The sequence below is a fragment of the Meriones unguiculatus genome, chromosome 9 (assembly GCF_030254825.1).
Source record: "Meriones unguiculatus strain TT.TT164.6M chromosome 9, Bangor_MerUng_6.1, whole genome shotgun sequence".
In the NCBI taxonomy this organism is placed as follows: Eukaryota; Metazoa; Chordata; class Mammalia; order Rodentia; family Muridae; genus Meriones; species Meriones unguiculatus.
The window spans coordinates 46798655-46818639 of NC_083357.1; the positions used below are offsets into that span (position 1 = coordinate 46798655).

The 19985-nt window shown below is 42.0% G+C and overlaps 1 protein-coding gene across 3 annotated transcripts in view; it reads left to right on the forward strand.

Annotated features, from left to right (window-relative positions):
• Nup58 (nucleoporin 58) overlaps positions 1-17360 on the forward strand; it is a 54588-nt gene extending 37228 nt beyond the window's left edge. The window contains exons 15-16 of one of the 3 annotated variants that reach the window (XR_009594181.1): positions 3948-4211; positions 17050-17360. Coding sequence is in view for 2 of the 3 variants with exons in the window: in XM_021649044.2 (XP_021504719.1) it covers positions 3948-4156 (209 nt within the window). In the remaining variant the exon portion in view is untranslated. Of the gene's footprint in view, positions 1-3947; positions 9329-17049 lie in introns of those variants that run through there. The other 2 variants (XM_021649044.2, XM_021649046.2) reach the window with 2 other exon arrangements.
• Positions 17361-19985: the final 2625 nt, after the last annotated feature.

The following is a 19985-nucleotide window of genomic DNA, read 5'->3' on the forward strand; positions in this document are numbered from 1 at the left end:
TTCTGACTGTGGGCAAGGGGTGTATGTTTGAAGAACTGAATAAGTGGAGTACCATCTACTGGGTGGACAGAGTAAACTTAGACACTGGAGATTCTTTTAATCAGAAAAGGAGGTGGAAAGGCAATAAACATGGGGGGGGAGGGGGAATCTCAAGTGTTTCAGGGACCTGTGGAAATCCTGAGTCTACTCTGAGAGGTTCTGAAGCATTCAGTCTACTTGACTTCAAAGCTGAGAACCAATGAAGGGTAAATGCAGCCCTTGATAGCAAGGCTCAGAGATGCCAGATGGAAGCTGTAGAAAGTTGTGGAAGGTTTTGAAAGAATGCCAGCCAGTTGCTATGAGTGTCTTGGAATGTTCCAGAGACTAGGGAAGTCAAATGTGAGGCACATCAAAGGTTAAAAAGAAAAGTAGATTTGCAGGCTGCTGCAATAATAGATTGTTGAGGACACCCATGGAACAGTGCCCCACTAAATTGGGGATGAGGTCACTAGGGAGCCTCATAAGACCACCTTGCCCAGAGCCGAATTTGACTCAGGACCACTGTGCATATTGCCATAGAAAGTCCATTGGAAAAATGAATACCCACAGAAGGCAGAGAATGCCTGTTAAGGTTCCAGATGAGGAGAGAGGCTGAATGATTCAATGGTAATAGCAGCCTGGACAGTGAAAGTTAGAGGCCCTGGGAAAATGAGATTGCAGGCTCAGCTGCCACAGAGAACAAGAGTAAGCTAGACTGCATCCCATTGGGTCTGTAAGAGCACACTCTCAAAAGAACTGCTGGAGCTGTCCAGTTGACCTTACATGGACACTGGGGTCTCCTGTTTGGTTGTGATGAAACCTCTTTTTCAAAGCATACTGCCTATTTTGGGAGCAGAGCCACGGGCAGCTTTTTCTCATCTCCAGCCATTGGCGCCTGGGAAGCTATGAAGTTATCTGTGAGTTTCTATACCATCCTGGGTATACAGTGCCTCTGCCGAGTTGACCGAGAAAGCTTTAAGCTCAAATAACTGTTTCCCCAGGACCAGAAACCTAAACTCTTGGGAGACTGGAAGAAAAAATTTTTCCTCTTACTGGCCTCTGAGAAAAGGAACGATGCTTGTTTGTTCTGTCTAAGAAGCCACAACAGGGACCTGAGCTCCCTCTCACAATTCTTGATTTATTGGCCAAAGACAACCTACTCGGGCTCTCCTGAAATATTTCTCCAGTGGTCACAAATTTATGGCAAAGGACAGCCCACTCACCAGATGAAAGATCCTTATTGAGGCACAAGTTGGGAGTCTTAAATGTCTAGAAAAACTTGAGATCTAGAATTCTCTAGTCCCTTTAAACAGCCTGGGGGTATATCTCTCTATTGCCAGGCCAGAAATACAGGGCTGATGATTAGCAGTACAGGGCTTAAGGGCAGTAAATCACAGAAACTTTTAATCCCGTTCCCAACTCTTGCACCCTTCAGGGTCTGGTTCTGCTGAAGCTGTTCTCTCTAGAGCTAAAGGAACAGCTTCTAGGTTCACACCCCCAAATTAGCAGCCTATTTTGGCCGTTCAATGGCAAGGTCCTGAAAAATAGTAACAAAAGTCAATTTACTTAAACTAGATTGCCCCAGATTTAAAAATTCCTTTACCATTTTTGGCACTGTGCTGTTGACCAGCAACACTGGACATTGCTTCAATATGTAGATGATTTATTCTTGGCCAGAGCCGCCAATGAAGACTGGAAGGGACATAGACACACTGTACCCTGCTGTAGAAAACTGAGTTAACAACTCTAGTGAAGCCCCAATCTGGGTGGGTATTTTGGTCTTAATCACAGCAACTGAGAGGTTGAGGCCGGTGGATCAGACTGAGTCTGTGGCCTGTCTGGTCTACATAGTGAGTTTTACACCAGCCAGGGCTACATAGAGAGGCCCTGTCTCAAAACAATCTCCCCGCCTCACAGATCTGCCAAGAAAGAGCCAAATATCTCAGGCTTTGTTTGTCATAGGGTCAACTACAACTTGGTCCTGAGAGGAAGCAGGCCGTTTGCTCTATTCAGTCTCACATACCTCCATGTCAGATTTTGTCAGATTTGAGAGTTTTTTTTTTTTCTTTTTTTTCTTTTTTTTTTTTTTTTTTTTTTTGGAGAGGCTGGTTTTCTGTCTGCATACCAAATTTCTCTGAAATTTCTAGAAACAAACAAAACAGCTTTATGAAGCCATAGCACTGGGAGAAAGACCAACAGAAAGCTTTCAAAATCCGGCAGGCCTTTGGCCTCTCAGACGTAATAAATCTTTTTACATGTGTGTGAGCATGCTGTCAGATGTTGGGGTCTTGGCATTTCCTCATAGCTTATCTAAATAGCTGGGCTCTGTGACATTGGGCTACATGCGCTTGCTGCCACACGCCCTTGATAACAGGCTGACAAACTCTAAGGACTGAACTGTTGGCGCTATATGCAGTGATTACATTGATGGGATACAAAGGCAGTAGTAGCTCACAAATGCCAGGATGGCCAGATACTAGGCAATGCTATGTGAAAACCCACACATTTACCTACAAGTGGTTCAGAATCTTAAACCCTGCAACATTACGCCAGGCTAGCCAAATCATGACTACATTGAAGTCATGATGAGGCGTTTTCTGGCAGGCTAGATCTAACAGACTGCTGCAGCATATCTTACTGATGGCAGTAGTTTTCTAGAAGGAGAACAGCCTGTCCTGGCACTCCGATGACCCTCAGTTCTACCACTGAGGCAAAGACCCTGCCCAGGGGGACCAGCACAAAAAGAACTCAGAGCTTCAACAAGAGTGCTGCAGCTGGCAGTGGGATGAATGTGAACATATTTATTTACAACTCTTAAATGTGCTTGCACCATGCTCTATGAGCATGGGACCCTATATAAAGAAAAGGGCCCAGTCAACTCAGAAGGGAAAGACGAAGTATGGTAAAGAAATAATAAAACTCTTAGACCTGTTGTAGTCCCCGAGCAAATGGCTGCCTTGCAGTGTTGAGGACACCAGAAAGGAAATACAACTTCTGGGGCCAACTGCAGAGTAACCTGGAAAGTGAAAACTACCAGCTTCCAAAGGAAGGACAGAGCTGGCAATTGCAACAGCCTAGTTATCTCCATGCCAGCTAGGTACATGGCTTGGCTTAAGACTGGAAATGGGAACTGTCTTCCCAGTGGGTGGTAGATATTGCAAAGGTGAAGATAGCCATCCCTGAGGCCTCTGCCCCTGCATTTGTTAAAAGTTCCATCCGCGACTTCACCTCAGCTGGTCGGCTCTGGAAGGGATGTTTCCTGTTTCCCCATGTAAACTTGTGAACACCTATGCCTGGACTAGCCCACCACAGGCTGAGGGCTATAGAATTCTGGAGGAGCTCTGTTAGACTTTGGTTGTTGACTTTACAGAGGATTACTTGTCTTTGTATGTGTACCCTCAGGGTGGACAGAAGCCCTTCCTGTTCTCATGGAAAGGGCATTTGAAGTAATATGGCCTCTAAAAGAAATCATTTCTGGGCTTAGGATTCCTGTTCTATAGGGTTAGACACTGGGTTAAAATTCCGCTGAAAGCTACACAAGCCATGTCTTCCTTCCACAGAGCTCTTGAAAGGTTTGGTGTGTGAACTGGACAGTAAAATTACAGATAAAACACAAAACTATTATTAAGAATCAGATCTACCAAACAAAGCTCTCTGTTTATGAGATCCTTTATGGGTGTCTTCTTGTCAGGAGAATCAGAGGAATTTAAGAGGATTGGGTAATATCACTGTAAGACAGCAGATGCCAGGGCGCTGCTCATCCCTGGCCATCATTCATCATGAAGGCAAGGAATGTTTTCCTGTAAGCCTAACTGCAAACACACTCCTTAAACTAGGAGAAGCAGTCTACAGAAAAAAATGCAATTCCCAGGCTCAGAAGCCTTTGTAGAGAGGTCGATTCACTGTTGTTTTATCCACTTCCACTGCAGTAAAGGCGGCCAAGGTGACTCCCAGGATTGATCATAGCAAAGAGAAGCCAGCCTCCAATAACTGGGAATGTGTCCTTGATCCTGTGACACCGTGCAAGCTGACCATTCGAAGGAATCCAGCTGCACTACCAAAGGACTTGAAGAGATCAAGAGGCACAACCAGACCAAAGAACAAAGGCCCTGCTTCAGTCCCTCCAGCAGCCAACTGACCTCATGAGCCATCGGTGGGACAAGTAAACTGCTGCTCTCCGTACCATCTCACGAGTGCGTGGCCAAGCCCTTGCTTTTACCTCGTCCAATCTTCTTGCTTTGGGCCTTTGCTAACAGGGTTCAGATGGCTGCCCCAGCAGACAGGACTCATGGCCAGGGGCTCCTGTTAGCCATCTCTTACCTCTTTCGCACAGGATGCATGGCTGTTATCTGTTGCTCTTAACTTGGCTCTCTGTCATGGTCTTCTGAACTATTCTGTGACCTGCATGGGGTCACCTGGACCCTGCTATTCCAAACTCATTTTGAATGCCAGGGAAAGGCCTTAAGAACCTGTGAATACAAAGACCAGTGCCCCTGCTTTAACCCCTGTTAGCTCCCCTTTTGGGAATGGTTTAAAAGTTCAAAGATGGGATGGAACCCTTTATTTTTATTTATTTTTATTTTTATTTTTTACAAGAAAACTGGCTCAGGACCCTCTGCACTGAAGACAATCTCTTTTGATGTATGTGGAAACTTAACACAAGCTCCATCCACATGACAGACCATGTGACAGCCTCCTACAAGAATAGAAGTATAGTCAATAGAATAATTCAAATGTAAACAGCCCTCTCTACTTGGGTCTAGGACAAGTTAGCTGTAAAATTCTTGGCACAATTGGTTCCCAAAAGAAATCGAGGACCATAGTAATGGCATGCCTTCAGTTGGCTAGTTGGGTATAACCACATCCTGCTCTGAGTCGGGTTTGTAAGCAAGTTGACCTTACTGTCTTGAAATACACATAACCAACTCTGAAACCCTGGGACCCTCCTGCAGTGTTGAGCACCGAGCCTCCACCCATGCAAGTGTTCTTTCTACTATGAGGTTGCACTCTATTCTTAGCTATGGCAGAGACTATAGTCTAGTCTCTAACCATCTCTTGTTACATATGTTGGGGATTTGACACAGGAAATCAATGGTCGTGGGCACCTAGATGATTTATAGTCTTCTGGAGTCCTGTAATGAAATCAGATACCCCACCCAACACCAGGGGCCTTAACACCTCAGTCACTGGGAAACATGGTGTCACTCGATGAGGAAGCAAATTGACTTCCCCTGTGGGAATCTTAGCATGTTTGGGCCAAAGGTTTTAGGATGTTACCACGCAAAAGACTCAGTAATGAAGGTCCTCTAATGACTCCGGACCAAACTCCCACCCACTGTCCAGTTTTTCTCAGCCCTGACAGGGATGGAATGGTGCTGAGCCCCGTGGGAGTGTATCTGAAATGTGGGAGAACAGCATGTGCTGAGCTCCACCAAGTTTGCCAGACTCTTATCAGTATACGGGCTGTTCCATGTGGCCCTTTTCCTTCCTGCCACCTCCCTCTTCAAGGGGTAACAGCCAAGCAGTGGGTATTCAAGAGTTGGATGTTCTGAGACAGGAACAAACACCAGCTCTAATAGAGACCAGGAGGACAATGACTGGCCCACTGAACATATAACCCAATAGTCTCTGGTCTGGCCACTAAGGTAGAAGATAGTATACTCTTTCCATGTAACCATCATTAGGTCACAGGTTGTTGAATTTTGTGACTAATACAACTTAAAAATGCCTCTTGAGTTGCTAGGCAATCAACAAGATGTATAGTATAGTGTGCCAGAATCCCTTGGTCTTGGACTATCTACTTTCCTCTGTGGAAAGATCAACCTAAACAGACCAACAAAGGCTGTAGGACATCACAGGCAGCATAACAAAGCTTGCTTATGCCCCACTCCAAATCTTGAAGGTTTTGGGCCCCCAGAGACTTATTTGGATTCTAGCATCTTAAAGAAGGGGAGTCTGGCTTCCCTGAGATACTTCACGCACTATGTCTCTTCTATAACTACATTTCTCCCCCATTCTTGCATGGTAAATGGTTTGTAAATTGTGCTGCTTGGGTGAAAAATTCTGCTTATGGGGGAGTTGAGCAAACTATTAAGCAAGCTTGATATAACCAATCAAATATATGTGTCACTCTGGATTGCTTTGGTTGGGGCCAGGGAACAGAAGGATCTACAAGGCTCTGTTCAGTGGAATGGCCTTCAGCCTTTAGGCTGTTGTCTGTGGGTTATAATGTATTGTGTAGACTAAAACTGCTTCCTGGCTCTCAGCTTGGGTTTCCCTTCACTTGGTTTCCTGTCTTTTGTTTATATGTTTAATGTTTCTTTGTGATTGGTTCTGAAAAGGGTTTGCTAAGTGGTATATAAATATGTGTTTTAACATTTGGTTGTCTCTCCACCGCTCCATCCGTCAAGTTGCTCTGTACACCCCTTTCAGTATGTAGCAGTGTCAATGTCCTCAAATTCTCTGTAATACTGATTTTCAGTTGTAAATCAGTTCTTGTTGGGCCTGAGCTTTTTAAATATGCTTTTAATATGTTTCAGTATGTTTACCCACATGTTAGCTGTTTGCATTCATATAATTGCAGGCAGCAGTCTTCTTTTTTTTTTTTTTTTTTTTTTTTTGATGGCTTATAGGATCTGTTAGTGGGTACTGTTTTTTTGGGTTTTTTTGCTATGAGATGTCTGGAGTCAGTTGGGTTCAGAACCATGCCTTAATGCTATGATCTTCTCTAACCTACACCTCAGCCTTTTTAGCAGAAAATGAATCTGACATACATGGGTGGTTTGTATTAAGAAAATAATCTACTAGAAACAGCTTACAAAAAGCCCTGTCTTTTGTTCATTCCTTTTGTTTTTATGGGGGTATCTAGTTTAGGACAATTTAACTTGTTTGTGAATTTTAGTTGTTTTCACTTCCCATCCCTTTTTCTCGTTCACCTCCTCCAAAGGAAACCCTTTTCCCCAACAAAGCCCCTCCTAATTTGTTATTTTGTGTGTAAGGGTGTTCTGCCTGCTTGTTATGTCTTTGTACCACATGCATGTCTGGTGCTGGAGGAGGCCAAAAGAATGCACTGGATCCCCTGGAACTGGAGTTAACAGATAGTTGTGTTGCTAGCCGCTGAATCTGGGTCCTCTAGAAGGACAGCCATGCTCTGAACCACTGAGCCATCTTTCCAACCTGACCCCATTCCTATCATTTCTCCCTTTCGTGTGTGACCTGCCGAGTTTAGAGTTTCTTACCTGAGTGTGAGCAGGGAGCTATTTACTAGAACAAGAGTAACTTATCAGGTGCATCATGATGCAGAAAATGACACCTCTCTCTGACAGCTGTTGAACTGTCAGTAGTCGCCCCTGGGAGGTGTGGGGCCTCGCTGGTTGTTGTTGGTTTTAGCTTTTTTTTTTTCAATTTATTTTTATATTTTGTTATGTAGCTTAAAATCACATCTTCTAACTCTGCTCCTGAAGCTGGGGTTACATATCAACAATGTTCAGCCTCTAGGACATTTACTACTTAAGATACGTTTTTATCAAGTTTGGTTTTTCTTTTAAAAAGTCTCACTGGGATTTTGATTTTTTATTCACACAAAGTTACATTAGCATTCTAATCTGGAGAGAATTGACATTGGTGTAAAATGGTGGCAGAGCACTTGCATAGCGTATAGAAAGCCCTGAGTTCAATCCCTAGTTTCCTCCAAAACCATGCAGGCAGTAAGTTATTGCAAATAATGTACTATCCTTCTAATCTCAAACTATTTATTTATTTGTTTATTTATTTATTTATTTATTTGCAAAAGGTGAATGTGGTACCTTTGGAAATACTGTTATGGAATATTTGTTTGGTGACATGTTTTGTGTCAGTATAGGGTTTGCATCTTTTCCTCTTTCCCTCTCCTATAAGTAAGTCAGTCTGAACCCAGTTTAAGGCTGGCTGAAAAAGTGGTCCTTTTGTAGCACAGTATGTTGTGTTTACTGTGTAGAACCTGTTCTGGGCATCACACTTGGCCCTCATGAGCCTGACCTTATAGGAGCCTAGTATCAACCCATGAGCAAAAATCTCTTAAAATTTTTTGTTATTGTTATTGTTTTGTTTTTGCTTTATTTTTTGCTACGATGGATATACATGTAGAAGTTGAGTACTCTACCACTGAGCTATGGATATCAGTAAAGGTAAGAAATGGTGGCTGTATCTAATAATGTTAGCTGTGACCCTGAAGGGGCCAGGACCTAGTCTTAGGTGCTCCAAAATATTAACTCCTCAGTTCTTTGAGGTGAGTATTGCCTCTAACATCTAAGGAACTGGACACAGAGACAAACAACCTAAAAGGGACTGAACTAACAAATGGTTGGGTCTAGATTCAAGTAAGCAAACTACGAGGCTTTTAAATTTAACTACACACTGCAAGAAAGGATTCTTGTTAATTAATAAAGATACCAAGAAAATTCTGCTTAGGGGTCAAAACAGTAGTTAGATTTTAGCAAAGAGTATGAGTTTACTGTATGAAGTATTACATCATTAAAGAGCCAGGCATTTTAATTAAAAGTAGCCCTTGGGCTTACAAGGATAACTTAAGAGTAGAGCACTTGTCTAGTAGAGGAGGCCAGCACTGTGAATGGTCATCTGAAGTTGAGCAGATTAAAGGGCTCTAAAATGCAAGTTGTGCTCTGCTCCCCACATTCCTGCTCAACTCTTTGTATGTGTGTGTCTTGCACCATAGTTAGTCCTCTGAACCATTCAGCTAGTTCTTGGTGACTTTAGGTTATCTCTTTCATTTTCAACTAGAAGTAATCCTGCTTCTAGGATAGCTGATGCTGGCATTTAGTCCCAGCAACTTCATTTGTTGTGTGTGCTCTCCTTTGTTCTTCAAGGGGCAACAGAAGCTGCTCAGTGAGTGTTGTGCTAAGTAGTAATGCCAAGATACAAACTCATAGCTCATGTATTCTTCATGTGGAACCCTTGCTATCTGTCATCGGATGAGTAGAGCTTCGATCTTGTGCTTTTCCACGTTAATAATCCTGCCCGTGTTCTGAAAAACTGAAGAGGCAGGAGAAAGATTCCACTGGAGCCATAAACACTTTCCCACCTGCTTCTTTTGCAAGTTTACCCTGTAACTGAACATAAGGACTCAAGGATTCCAAGTCTAGACAAACAACACAAGTGTGAATTCTGCTAATGTCCTAGGTTATGGCTCTGCAGATGCTGCTTTGAGATGAAAGTAAATCTCACTGTGCCCTCCAGACTGTTGGAGCTATGGTTCTAATGAGTTTTTTAAAAAAATTCTCACTCTGAAACAGATTTTGTGTTGTTTCTTTTTTCAGTAAATATGAGGATATATATACAAATTTTTAATACAGTTAAAAACAGGATGAAAACTGTCCCTGTTTTTTTTGTTTGTTTTTTTTTTTTTTTTTTTTTTTTTGAGAAGATTTTGGATTATCCAACATAGTTTTATTACGGTACTACTTCAGATAGAGTTGTTTTGTTGATCTTCACCCCCTTCACATACTCTCCCATAGCCTACAGCCTCCTTGCCACTTTCATGTCACATGTGCCCTATTGCCCACTCTGTCCTGCTCAACTCCACCTTTTCTGTGTCGTGGTCTTTCTAGTTTCATAGCTATTGCCTCTCCCACCAGCGTACGCACACCTCTCCCACCAGTGTATGCACACATAGACGTTATACGCCAGGATCCACATGTGAGACGGAACATGCAGTTTGTCTGTGTGAGTCTACGTGGATTTATTAAATCCAATGCTTTTCAGTGTATCCATTTTCCTGCCATCTCTGTAGATGCTGCACAAATACTTAGTCATCCTTTGAAATTTTTCTTAAATGAAAGTTTCACGCAGGTATTTTGATCATTTGGCCACTGCCACAGCAACTTTATGTCCTGTTTTTTTATTTTTAAAAATAACTGCCTGCCTCGAGTTTGTAACTGTCTATATACTTCTGGTTGTGTGGCCATCCAGTAGGACGTGGTCAACCTACCAGAAGATGCACCCTTAAGGAAAACTGACTCTCCCAATCTTAGAGGCCTGCCCGTTGTCCCTCAGTTAGGGGTGGGGGCCATGTACCCCTTCCCACTTCTTGTTAGAATGTTGACTGGATTGATTTTTTTGTTCAGGCAACCTCAGCTGCTGTGAGTTCACAAGTACAGTGGTCCTGTCGTGCCCAGATCACCTGCTGTCCCTGATCTCTGGTGCTTACCATCCTTCCACCCCACTCTTCCTCAGTGGAGGAGGTGTGATTCCGATGTCCCATTTGTGGCTGAGTGTCCCACTGATATATATTGGCTGCACTTTTACCAATTGAGAGTTTCTGTGTTAAACTGCTCTCCACTGCAGAAAGAAAGTTCTCTGATGAAGTCTGAGAGCTACACCAAGCTACCAGCAGAGAGATACGAGTTTAAAAGGCCGTTTGATACTATGTGCATTTAGTGGGGTAATAGAGGGTTCACCTCTGAGCTTGTAAGCTCACCAACCATGGGTTTTTGGCCAGATTTACAGTACCAGGCATATGTTTCTTCCTGTGAAGCAGACAGCCCATAACATTTGGGCACCTATTGCCCTGTGTATCTTGCCATGGTGGTCATTATTGTAATTCACTGAGTTCATAGCTGAGTAAGACCATTGATAACTTTCTCCAACAGCAGCCTTCATAGAATCTTTCAGTAAGAAAAGCTAGCCAGCAAGAAGGATGCTTTCTGGTCAGTACCAACTTGGCCTCCCTATTATGAGCAGATGTGTGCTGCTTTCAGCAAAAGGGTCTTGCCATCAAGTTCTGGTGACCAACCAAAGCAATGGCAGTATCTTGTACTGTTTGGGATTCTCTGTGACACCTCTGTACAACAGCTCAAGGGAGGATGGTGTAGCTGACATTTGCTACTTTGTGGGTTCTTTCTTCTACCCTGTCAGCCTCCTAACATTAGATATGAAAGACAAAAGGATAAAGAGGAAAGGAAAGAGATTCCTGAATAAAATGAGGGCTTAGAAAACGGGTGACATTATTGTTAGATTCCTCCCTGCTGATTAGGGTTGTAGAGTTCCTTGGAGCAAGTTTGATCTTTGCTATCAGGATATCCAAATTCTTCTTGTCTCTTCTTTGAGCACGACTACTTAATCAACCATGAACAACAACAACCAACCAACACTTATTGGGGCTCTAACATTTATATACCTTTTAAAGAATTCCCAGAATTCCAAATGTCACACAATCACAGAAACTATCTGCAGCTAGCAAAACCACACCTCTGCTACAGAGCATGAAACAAATCATAGCTGCTGCAAAGGAGCCCCATATCCCCACACCTGGGATTAAAACAAAAAACATAGTCTTACAATATTTCTGTGTTTTTAAAAGAAACCAAACCCCCAGAATTCTCACTGGGATACAGTATCCTGAATCTGGCACTGGCATTTTTAATTTGGCAACCTATGGCTTCTGAGAGGAGCATCATACCCTGTATAGGGTGACCCCAATTAAGATTTTTTTATTTGAATATATATGAAGCTTATAAATTAATAGGGTTTTGGTATATTTTTGTTCAAACATCCTTTGTGCTATTTCTCAACATCCTTTTCTGTCTTATCCTCCCATTCCTCTTCCCACTCAAAGCTGGTCCCTTTTAAAGGAATTTGTGTAAACACACAATTCTAAGAAGCTGCACAGGAGAACTTGGGACTCTTGTGTTCCTGTCTGAGTTCATCTTGCTTATATAACAATATTTTCTCCTCCAACTGATGGTAGTATGGTTAGCTTAAACTCTTGAAAGTATTGTAATGAATCTCCATTTTTAAAATTCAAAGTTAATTTGAAACTTTGAAAAGTTTAGCTTTGAAATTATGTGTAGACATTGCTTTTAAAAAATTATTTTAAGAATTTTATAAAACACTTATGGTTTCTTTCTTTTCTCATTCCTTATCAACTTGGCATGCTTAAACACATCACTATTAAACCATATCTCTTCCTTTTTGTTTGTCTCAAGATCTCATGTTAAAACAGTCCAACTTAAAGTCTTATAGTCCTTAAATTTTTCAACACTTTAAGTATCCAAGTTTCATTTTAAAATCCAACTGCTCTTTAAAAGTCCAGAGTCTCTCAAGTAAAATAAATATACATACATACATACATTTTCAAGAGGGAGGAACCAACGCACACACACATACACACACATATTTCCAAGAGGGAGAAACCAAGGGATAAATGTGTATATATATATATATATATATATATATATACATTTATATACATATATATATACATTATATACATATATACATTATATATATACATATATACATATATATATATATATATATATATATATATATATATCACTATAGCTCCCAAGTCTTAAACTCAGTGTGTGACATCTAGGGCTTGTGATCTGGGCTCCAAGAGGTTAGGGCAACTCTGCTTCTCTGGTATCATCCATAATAAACATACCTTGTCTCAGGCTCGGGCCAACTCCATTCTACACCTGATACTAATCGTTGGTGGTCATACCATGTATGTGCTGTCCTGTGGTCTTGGCAACTCCATTACACTGGGGTCTCCACTGCAACTGAGGCTGTACCTTCACCAATGTCCTCTCCTGTCCTCAACTGATCTCCACAATCCCTTCATGACTTTGAAGCCAGTGCCATCTGGTAGTTTCTTACATATTACTAAGTTCTGCTTCTAGCTGTCTCTTTAGCTCCCCCCCAACACACACACACCCTGAGTCTACTTACTGCTGCCAGAATGTACATGATTGTAGAGCCATGTACTGCTGGAGCATGGGCATTTTCTCAGGGACTATCCCAGAAGAAACCAGACTCTTCTCCAGGCAGCCATCAGGTGCCAGCAGTTCCTCAGCTAGAGCTGGGACTTCATGAGTCCCTACCCCTCCATGCTGAATTTTTGGCTGGCTTGAACTAGTAACAGTTTCTGGGCATGCAGCCTCATCGTCTGTGAGGTCAGAAGCATAACTTGAAGACTCAGATATTTCACCATGGCTTGCTATAAAGAAAATAGTCTCTGTTTTCTCTCTTTTGAAATGACCAGTTTTAGTCCCATCTTTGCACTAAAAGAATATAAATGGCTCTTAAGATTAAAGGTTAGTTTTCTTTCTGAGTCAGTCATGCTTTCCTTTGCTTGCTTCCTGTTCTCATTGTCTTTGCAGGCTGTGGTCATTCTTAGTAGTTTTAATTGCATTATACCCTTTATTCAAAATTCATCTAATTTAAATTCATTTTTATTTTCCATTTCTACAAGTTCTAATTAGTTCCTTAAAAAAATCATATCTGGCCACTTTTTGATATTCAACCCATTTATATTTGTCATTGATAATTTTAATGTTTAAAGTGACTGGGGGGGCTAGGCATATTGGGCATGCTTGTAGTCACAGCATTTGGGAGGCACATGCAGGAGGGTCTCCCTAAGTTTGAGGCTGTGTAGTAAGTTCTAGACCAGCCAGGACTATATATCAATACCCTGTCTCAGAAAGCCAAAATAAGCGATTGAGGGTCATATTGTGTTTGTTGCTTGCTGATATTTGTTCAGCACGACTAGTCTGCCCCCTTTCGTATTATTATTTGTGAGCTCATATTTGATGGGAATTTATCATTTGGAAATTCCTTAAGACTTGAAGATAAATTTTTCAGAGGGAAATTTACATTTGTTTCTATGAGGCTCTTGAACGCACATCCCAACAGAATCACATAAAATAAATCCCACTTAGAGAGGTTTCTTTTTGAGAAATAAGTAGTTAATGCCATAGTTTGTCCCTCCTTTTCTCTTCCCCTTTTTGTTTGTGTGTTTAGTTTTGAAATAGTGTACCTCCCTTGGTGGCCTAGAACTTACTATGTAGCCCTGGCTGTCTTTAAACTTGCTTTAGTCCTCCTGGCTCTGCATCCAGAGTGCTGGGAGTGTGCCACCACACCTGGCCCACCTTTTCTTCTGAGAGTCACCTCAAAGTAATTAATTCTCAGAACATAGATTAGTTTCCCCTTTAAGGAACCAAGGCTACAAGAGAAAAGTTATTTGTACCTATCTATCTGTCTGTCTGTCATCTATCTATTTATGTGTGAGACACCTTTGTGTGGAAGAGGGGGAATGGTATTGACAAAAGGTTGACAAACTATGGCATGTGAACCAAATCCATCCCACTGCCTGTTCTTGTAAATAAAGCTTTATTAGAGCACAACCATGTCTGTTTATTTGCAGTTGCCTGTGGTACTTCTGCAGTATGCTGGTAGAGTTCAGTTGGGAAGGCAAATATGGTCTTTTGACCCATTACAGAAAATAGCTGGCTGAATATCTTGGTTTATAGGGATTCACTGATCTTTCCCCACATGGCTTAAATAGGGAAGAAAGCTGCTTCGGTCAGTGACTCAAGTGTAGCCGGCTAAGCAAGGTGAGTTATTTCTCTTTTACATGATCATTTAGGCAGTCAGAGTCAATGAGGCTGCTCAGTGGATCCAGGTGCACAGGCCCCATGCCTCTAGGGGCCAGTCCTTGAATAATTTCTTATGAACAGTGGAGTAAATGTGCTTTCCAGCTCACAGGGGAAAGACACAGTGGAGGCTACACCTCCTTTCTTTGTAAGATTGTGATCCCAAAGTGGCTTACCTCACCTCTGCACACCACATTGGCCAGAAACTGGTCGCATAGCTCCAAGTGTCCTTTCATATGTGTCATGGACTCAGAATCTTGCCAGGAAAACAGAAAGGAACTGAGATAAACAGTTCCTCAGGGACTGTGAATGCAACACACTGCCACAAGTGCCTGGGCTTGCTTGTCTCCTGACAGCCACTGGGAGCTTTGGCAGTTACTGGTCTTGGTGCACCCGGTGTCCCTGGTCTAGGTGGATGCCAGAAGAGGGCATTAGATCCCTGGAATGGGAGCTACAAGACTATTGGGAGCGAATGGGAAGCAAACTTGGGTCCCCTGCAAGAATAGTAAGTGCTGTCAACTGCTGAGCTGTTCCCATGTGTTTTGTCTGTGTTTTTTGATGATGTTCTACAGTTAGCAATTCTCTACTTTTAAATCCCCTCTCAGAAAATAATGAGTATAACTAGTGGGCCTGTTATAAGCCAACCAAGAACTTGGTGAGTAATCCTTCTGTAGTTGAAAAGATAAGGAATCTACACTGTCTGAAATGGTAGCCCCTGGCCTACCATAGAGGCTATGGGAGGCTTGAAATGAAGCAAGCTCAACTAGGAATGGAGTATTGCATTTAAAACAACACTTATCTATAATTAAACAATCAAGTGTGTTTAGAACAATTTGGGTTTAGGAATCTGCATTCCTTTCTTTTTTCTCTTTTTTTCTCTTTCTTTTTTTTTCCTTCCTTCCTTCCTTCCTTCCTTCCTTCCTTCCTTCCTTCCTTCCTTTCTTTCTTGACAGGATTTCTATGTATAGCCTCTACTTTTGGAATGTTGGGTTTAAAGGTGTGTGCCACCACCCCTTTGGTTGGAATCTACATTTTCAATTTATTATTTTTAAATCAAAATGCAAGCTGAATAGTTCCCAGAAAAACCTGAGATAATTTAGATGTTAAATTCACATTGGATGTTATGGATTTATTGTGAAAAATAGTGCAATTTTCATATTGATGCCACATGTGTTATTTTTTATAATGTCTTTAGCTGAACCCAGGGCCTTTTGCATGTTAGACAAGTGCCAAGCCACATACTGAGACCCTTAATATAATTAGTCTAACTTTTGAAATTATGTAAGCAGTTTGTCTTGTATCTCTGTCCAGCTGTGCTGCTTTCATTCTTTCTAGACATGGTTGTAAGCTCATGCATGGCTTACCTACTACAAAGCTAAAGTAATTCTAGGTGTTTAACTTGTTCCTTGTCTTTTAACTCTTAAACCAACTGTTAACACAGCCTCTGATCTAGAGTCCTGCTTTCATTGCTCAGAGTTCATATCTCTTCAGAATACAAGCCCATACTTGTAGCTACTCATTCTTCCATACAGTGGCTTGTCACACACACAGGGATCCTCACAATCTGGCCTTTACTCTGTTTGCCAGACCTTCCTTCTGGATCTCTCACTCAAAGACCCTTCCAAAAACGCTGTGCCCTTTGACATTTTCAGTTCACAATTCACCACATAGGTGGTTTCCCTCATCTGAGATAAACATGAGCTTTTGGGTGCTCCCTTTCTTTATTCTTCCACAGATCCTGCAGCAGATAGTGCACAAACACCTCACTCTAGTGGATGACAAACATCTACTGTATTAGTTATTATTCTTTTGCTGTGGCCAAGGCAACTTACCGAAAGAAGAGTTTGCTTGGTCTGTCAGCTCCAGGGGATAAGAGTCCATTCTCACCAGTGGCAAGGCAGCAGACAGGTATGGTAGCTGGAGCAGCAAGCTGAGCACTCATATCTCAAACCACAAGCGTGCAGCAGAAACAGTGATCTGGAAATGGTACAAGTATTTAAACTCTTAAAGCTCACCTCCAGCAATGTAGTTTCTTCAACAAGGCCACACCTCCTAAGCCTCCCCAAATAGTGCCACCAACTGGGGATCAAGTAATCCAATACATGAGACTATGAGGGACATATCATTCAAACCACACCTACCATGTTGTATTTTTTTAATTGTTTGGTCACACACTTATCTCCCATGTTAGACTGTAAACCCAGGGTTCCTCTCTTGTTTTTATTTGAGTTTGGGTTTGCATCATCAGTACTTAGTGTGGGATTCAATTCCATGAATATTTCTTAATTGATAAGTAATGAAGTGAGAAGAATTAATACTGCAGCCTCCTCCCCCACCTCCCACAAGCATTCAACTGTGTGGCTAGGGTCGGATTTTATTGCCACTACTGAACAGTGTTGCCGTTAGGCCAACTATTTAGCATCCTTGTACCTCCTTAATAAAAAGGAGATAGTGCTTGCCTTATACAGCAATTGTGAACATTTGGATAAGTTACCACAAATAAAGGTATGGAACTGTGTGCCGTGTACAAGGCCAGAATTCAATACATAATAGCTTCTTATTATCACAGCAGTCTAAACTATTTCTCTCTTTCTCTCAGGCCAAAAGTCACATGTTTTAACTGGATTTCGAAAACCTAGTGTTACGGAAACCAATGAACTGGGAAGAAAACTCCAGTTCTGAGCAGTCACTGAAATCAACAAGTATCTTCTTTGCAAGGGACGTCTGACACTCTTTTGGTGACTTGTTATTTAAGAAGAGTAATGGGAGGCATAGAGTGAGTTTGGTCAAGGTCTTTATAATTCAGGAAGGAAACTTGGCCCCAATGTTTTAGAATAAGCTAATAGATCATGTGCTAGATCCTGGGAATGCAAAGTTGGCTCCCAACTCAGTTATAGTAGACTGTGGGAATTCACAGATGAAATAGGCAACGTTGATACAAAATAAAATGGAGCAAGTAGAGTGGACTGAATATCATTTCAATTGTGCCATTCTTAAAATCTTGTTGAGATAAGATTTATGCTTGTCCAACTGAAGTTTATAATTCAGGTGGTTTTTATGGTATGTAGTGACTGCTCAAACCCCATTGTCGTTAACCCTCATTCCCCATTTCTTACCACCATCACTCCCAACTCCAGCTACTTGTTCTCCACTTCTCTATAGCGTGCTATAGCGTGCTATTCTGAATACTTCCTGTAGACTTCATCCTTTCAGCTAGTACACTGACTCCAAGGATATTCTGTATCATTATTCCATTCCTTTCCTTGCTACATAATATTTGATTGTGTGGCTCTGACACATCCATCTTCAGTCAGCAAACACATAGTTCCTTCTTTTCAGTGATTGTGGTTAATGTCACTGTAACATTCATGGATAGGAGTCTCTGTGTGAACCAATGATTTTGGTTGTCTTGGAGTTTGTACTAAGGTGTACAAATTCTGAGTCTTGTGGTAACTAACTATTTAATATCTTAAGGAACTGTCAGACTTTCCAAAGTGGCTGTACGCTCTCCACTCACCAGCACTGGATGAGTGCTCCAGTTTCTCCCTCCACTGTGTCACTGTCACCTGAGAGGGTTTGAAGTAGAATCTCACTGTGTTTTTAGGAAGATTTAGTTTTAATTTATGTGCATGCATGTGTGCATGTGTGTACATGAGAGTTCAGGTGCTCATGGAGGCCAAAAAAGGGTGTCAGATCCCCTGGAGCTGGAGTTACATAAGGTGAGTTGCCCCACAAGAATGTTGGGAACAGAAGGAACTCACGTTCTCTGGAAGAGAAGTATGTGCTCTTAATCAGAGCCATCCCTCTGACCTGCACTGTGGCTTTAATTTTTATTCCTCCAGTGATAAGTTACTTTGACTATCTTTCCATGTGTTTATGGACAGTCACTCATTAAGCAATGCATTCTTATGAATACACCTTTCCCATGTTCCTTTTATTAGTCAACAGATATTTGTTGAGCACCTACTTCGTGCGAGACTTCATTTTAAATGTTGGAATGGCTAAGTATATGTAGCAAGCAGAAATTTCTTGTGGAAGGAACATACATTCTAGTTTGGGTATACTGACAATGCATGAAATAAGTTAAAGTCTATGAATTATGAGCTCCAGTGGCCTCTAGATTGTAAGTCCTTTTCCAAGCTTTCTTTCAGTGGACTTTGTTCAGGTTCATCAAAAGAAGCAGTGCTTATAGTAGGTTTACTCTTTAAAGACTTGGAATCAAAATGACTCCTTAAGCCATGACCCACATAATGGATGTTGTGTTATCAGGTAGCAGGCACGAAAACACTAATTTCATTGTCTGCCACCACTTGAGCTTTTGGGTGTCCAGGTGTGCTATCAAACAGCACTAATGTTTTGAAAGGTGTCTTTTTTCTGTGAGCAGGAAGTCTTACTCTTGGGCTTGAAATAGTCACTAAATCCTAAACAGATATTATCATTCAGGCTTTGTTGTTCCATTTGTAGGCACAGGTAGGTAGATTTTGCTTCGTTTCTGAGTGCTGCAAGGTGTCAGAATGCTAAATAAGCCCTGGCTTCAGTGTTAAAGTCAAGAGTCCCAATAGCCTCTAACAAGAGCATCTGCCTGTACCTCGTAGCTTTGGAGCCAGGCACTGCCTTCTCTCCAGCCATGAAAGTCCTAGATGGCATCCTCTTCCTACAGAAGGGTGCCTTGTGAGACACTGGAAGTGTGTTATGTAAGTGTTGCTCATTCTTCTCACCTAGGTCTGGACAACTTAACGCGGCTTCTACCCCAGCACTTGCTGCTTGTATTGGTTGGTGGCTTCTTTTTCCACGACAAGATGCCCAACAGAAACAACTGGAGGAAGGAAGTTATTTGGCTCACAGCTTCAGAGGGTTCAGTTCGTGGTCACATGGCCTCATGGGCTTGGGGATGTGGGAGTCTACGATGGAGGAGAACTGCTTACTCCAGGCTGGTGGTGAAGCAAAACAAGACAAAGCAGCTGGGGATACTGTACACAGGAAACTCCCCCCACCCCAGCGAAACGTCATCCTCCAACTAGACCTCCCTCCTAAAGTGTCTATAGCCCCCGAAATAGCATTACCAGCTAGAGTCTCCATGCATTAAAAAGCGAGCTCATGGGTGCATTTCCCATTCAACCTGCATTTTCTCACTGATTTCAGGGAGACAGCTTTTTCCCTCACAAATGACCTTCGTCGGCTTCACACTTGGCCTTCTGCAGCTTGTCACATACATCTACCTTATTTACTATTTAAAAAAACAATCTTAAAAATAATATTAACCTATATTTATTTGGGAGGGGTGGCATGTGCCTGCAACAGTATGCATATGCATAAGACAACTTGTGGGAGTTGACTCTGACTTGTACCAGGTGAGCTCCAGGTATAGCAAGTTCCTGTACCCACTAAGCCATCTTGCTGGCTTTCTGCCTTTATTTAGAAACCTGAGTCCTTGCTCTGGATGAAGTAAGTTTTGGCTTAAAGGAATGTAGTGGTTGCCTTGGTCTTCTGTTAAGACCATTCGAACATTCATATCATCTGTGTGCTCGCTGGCAT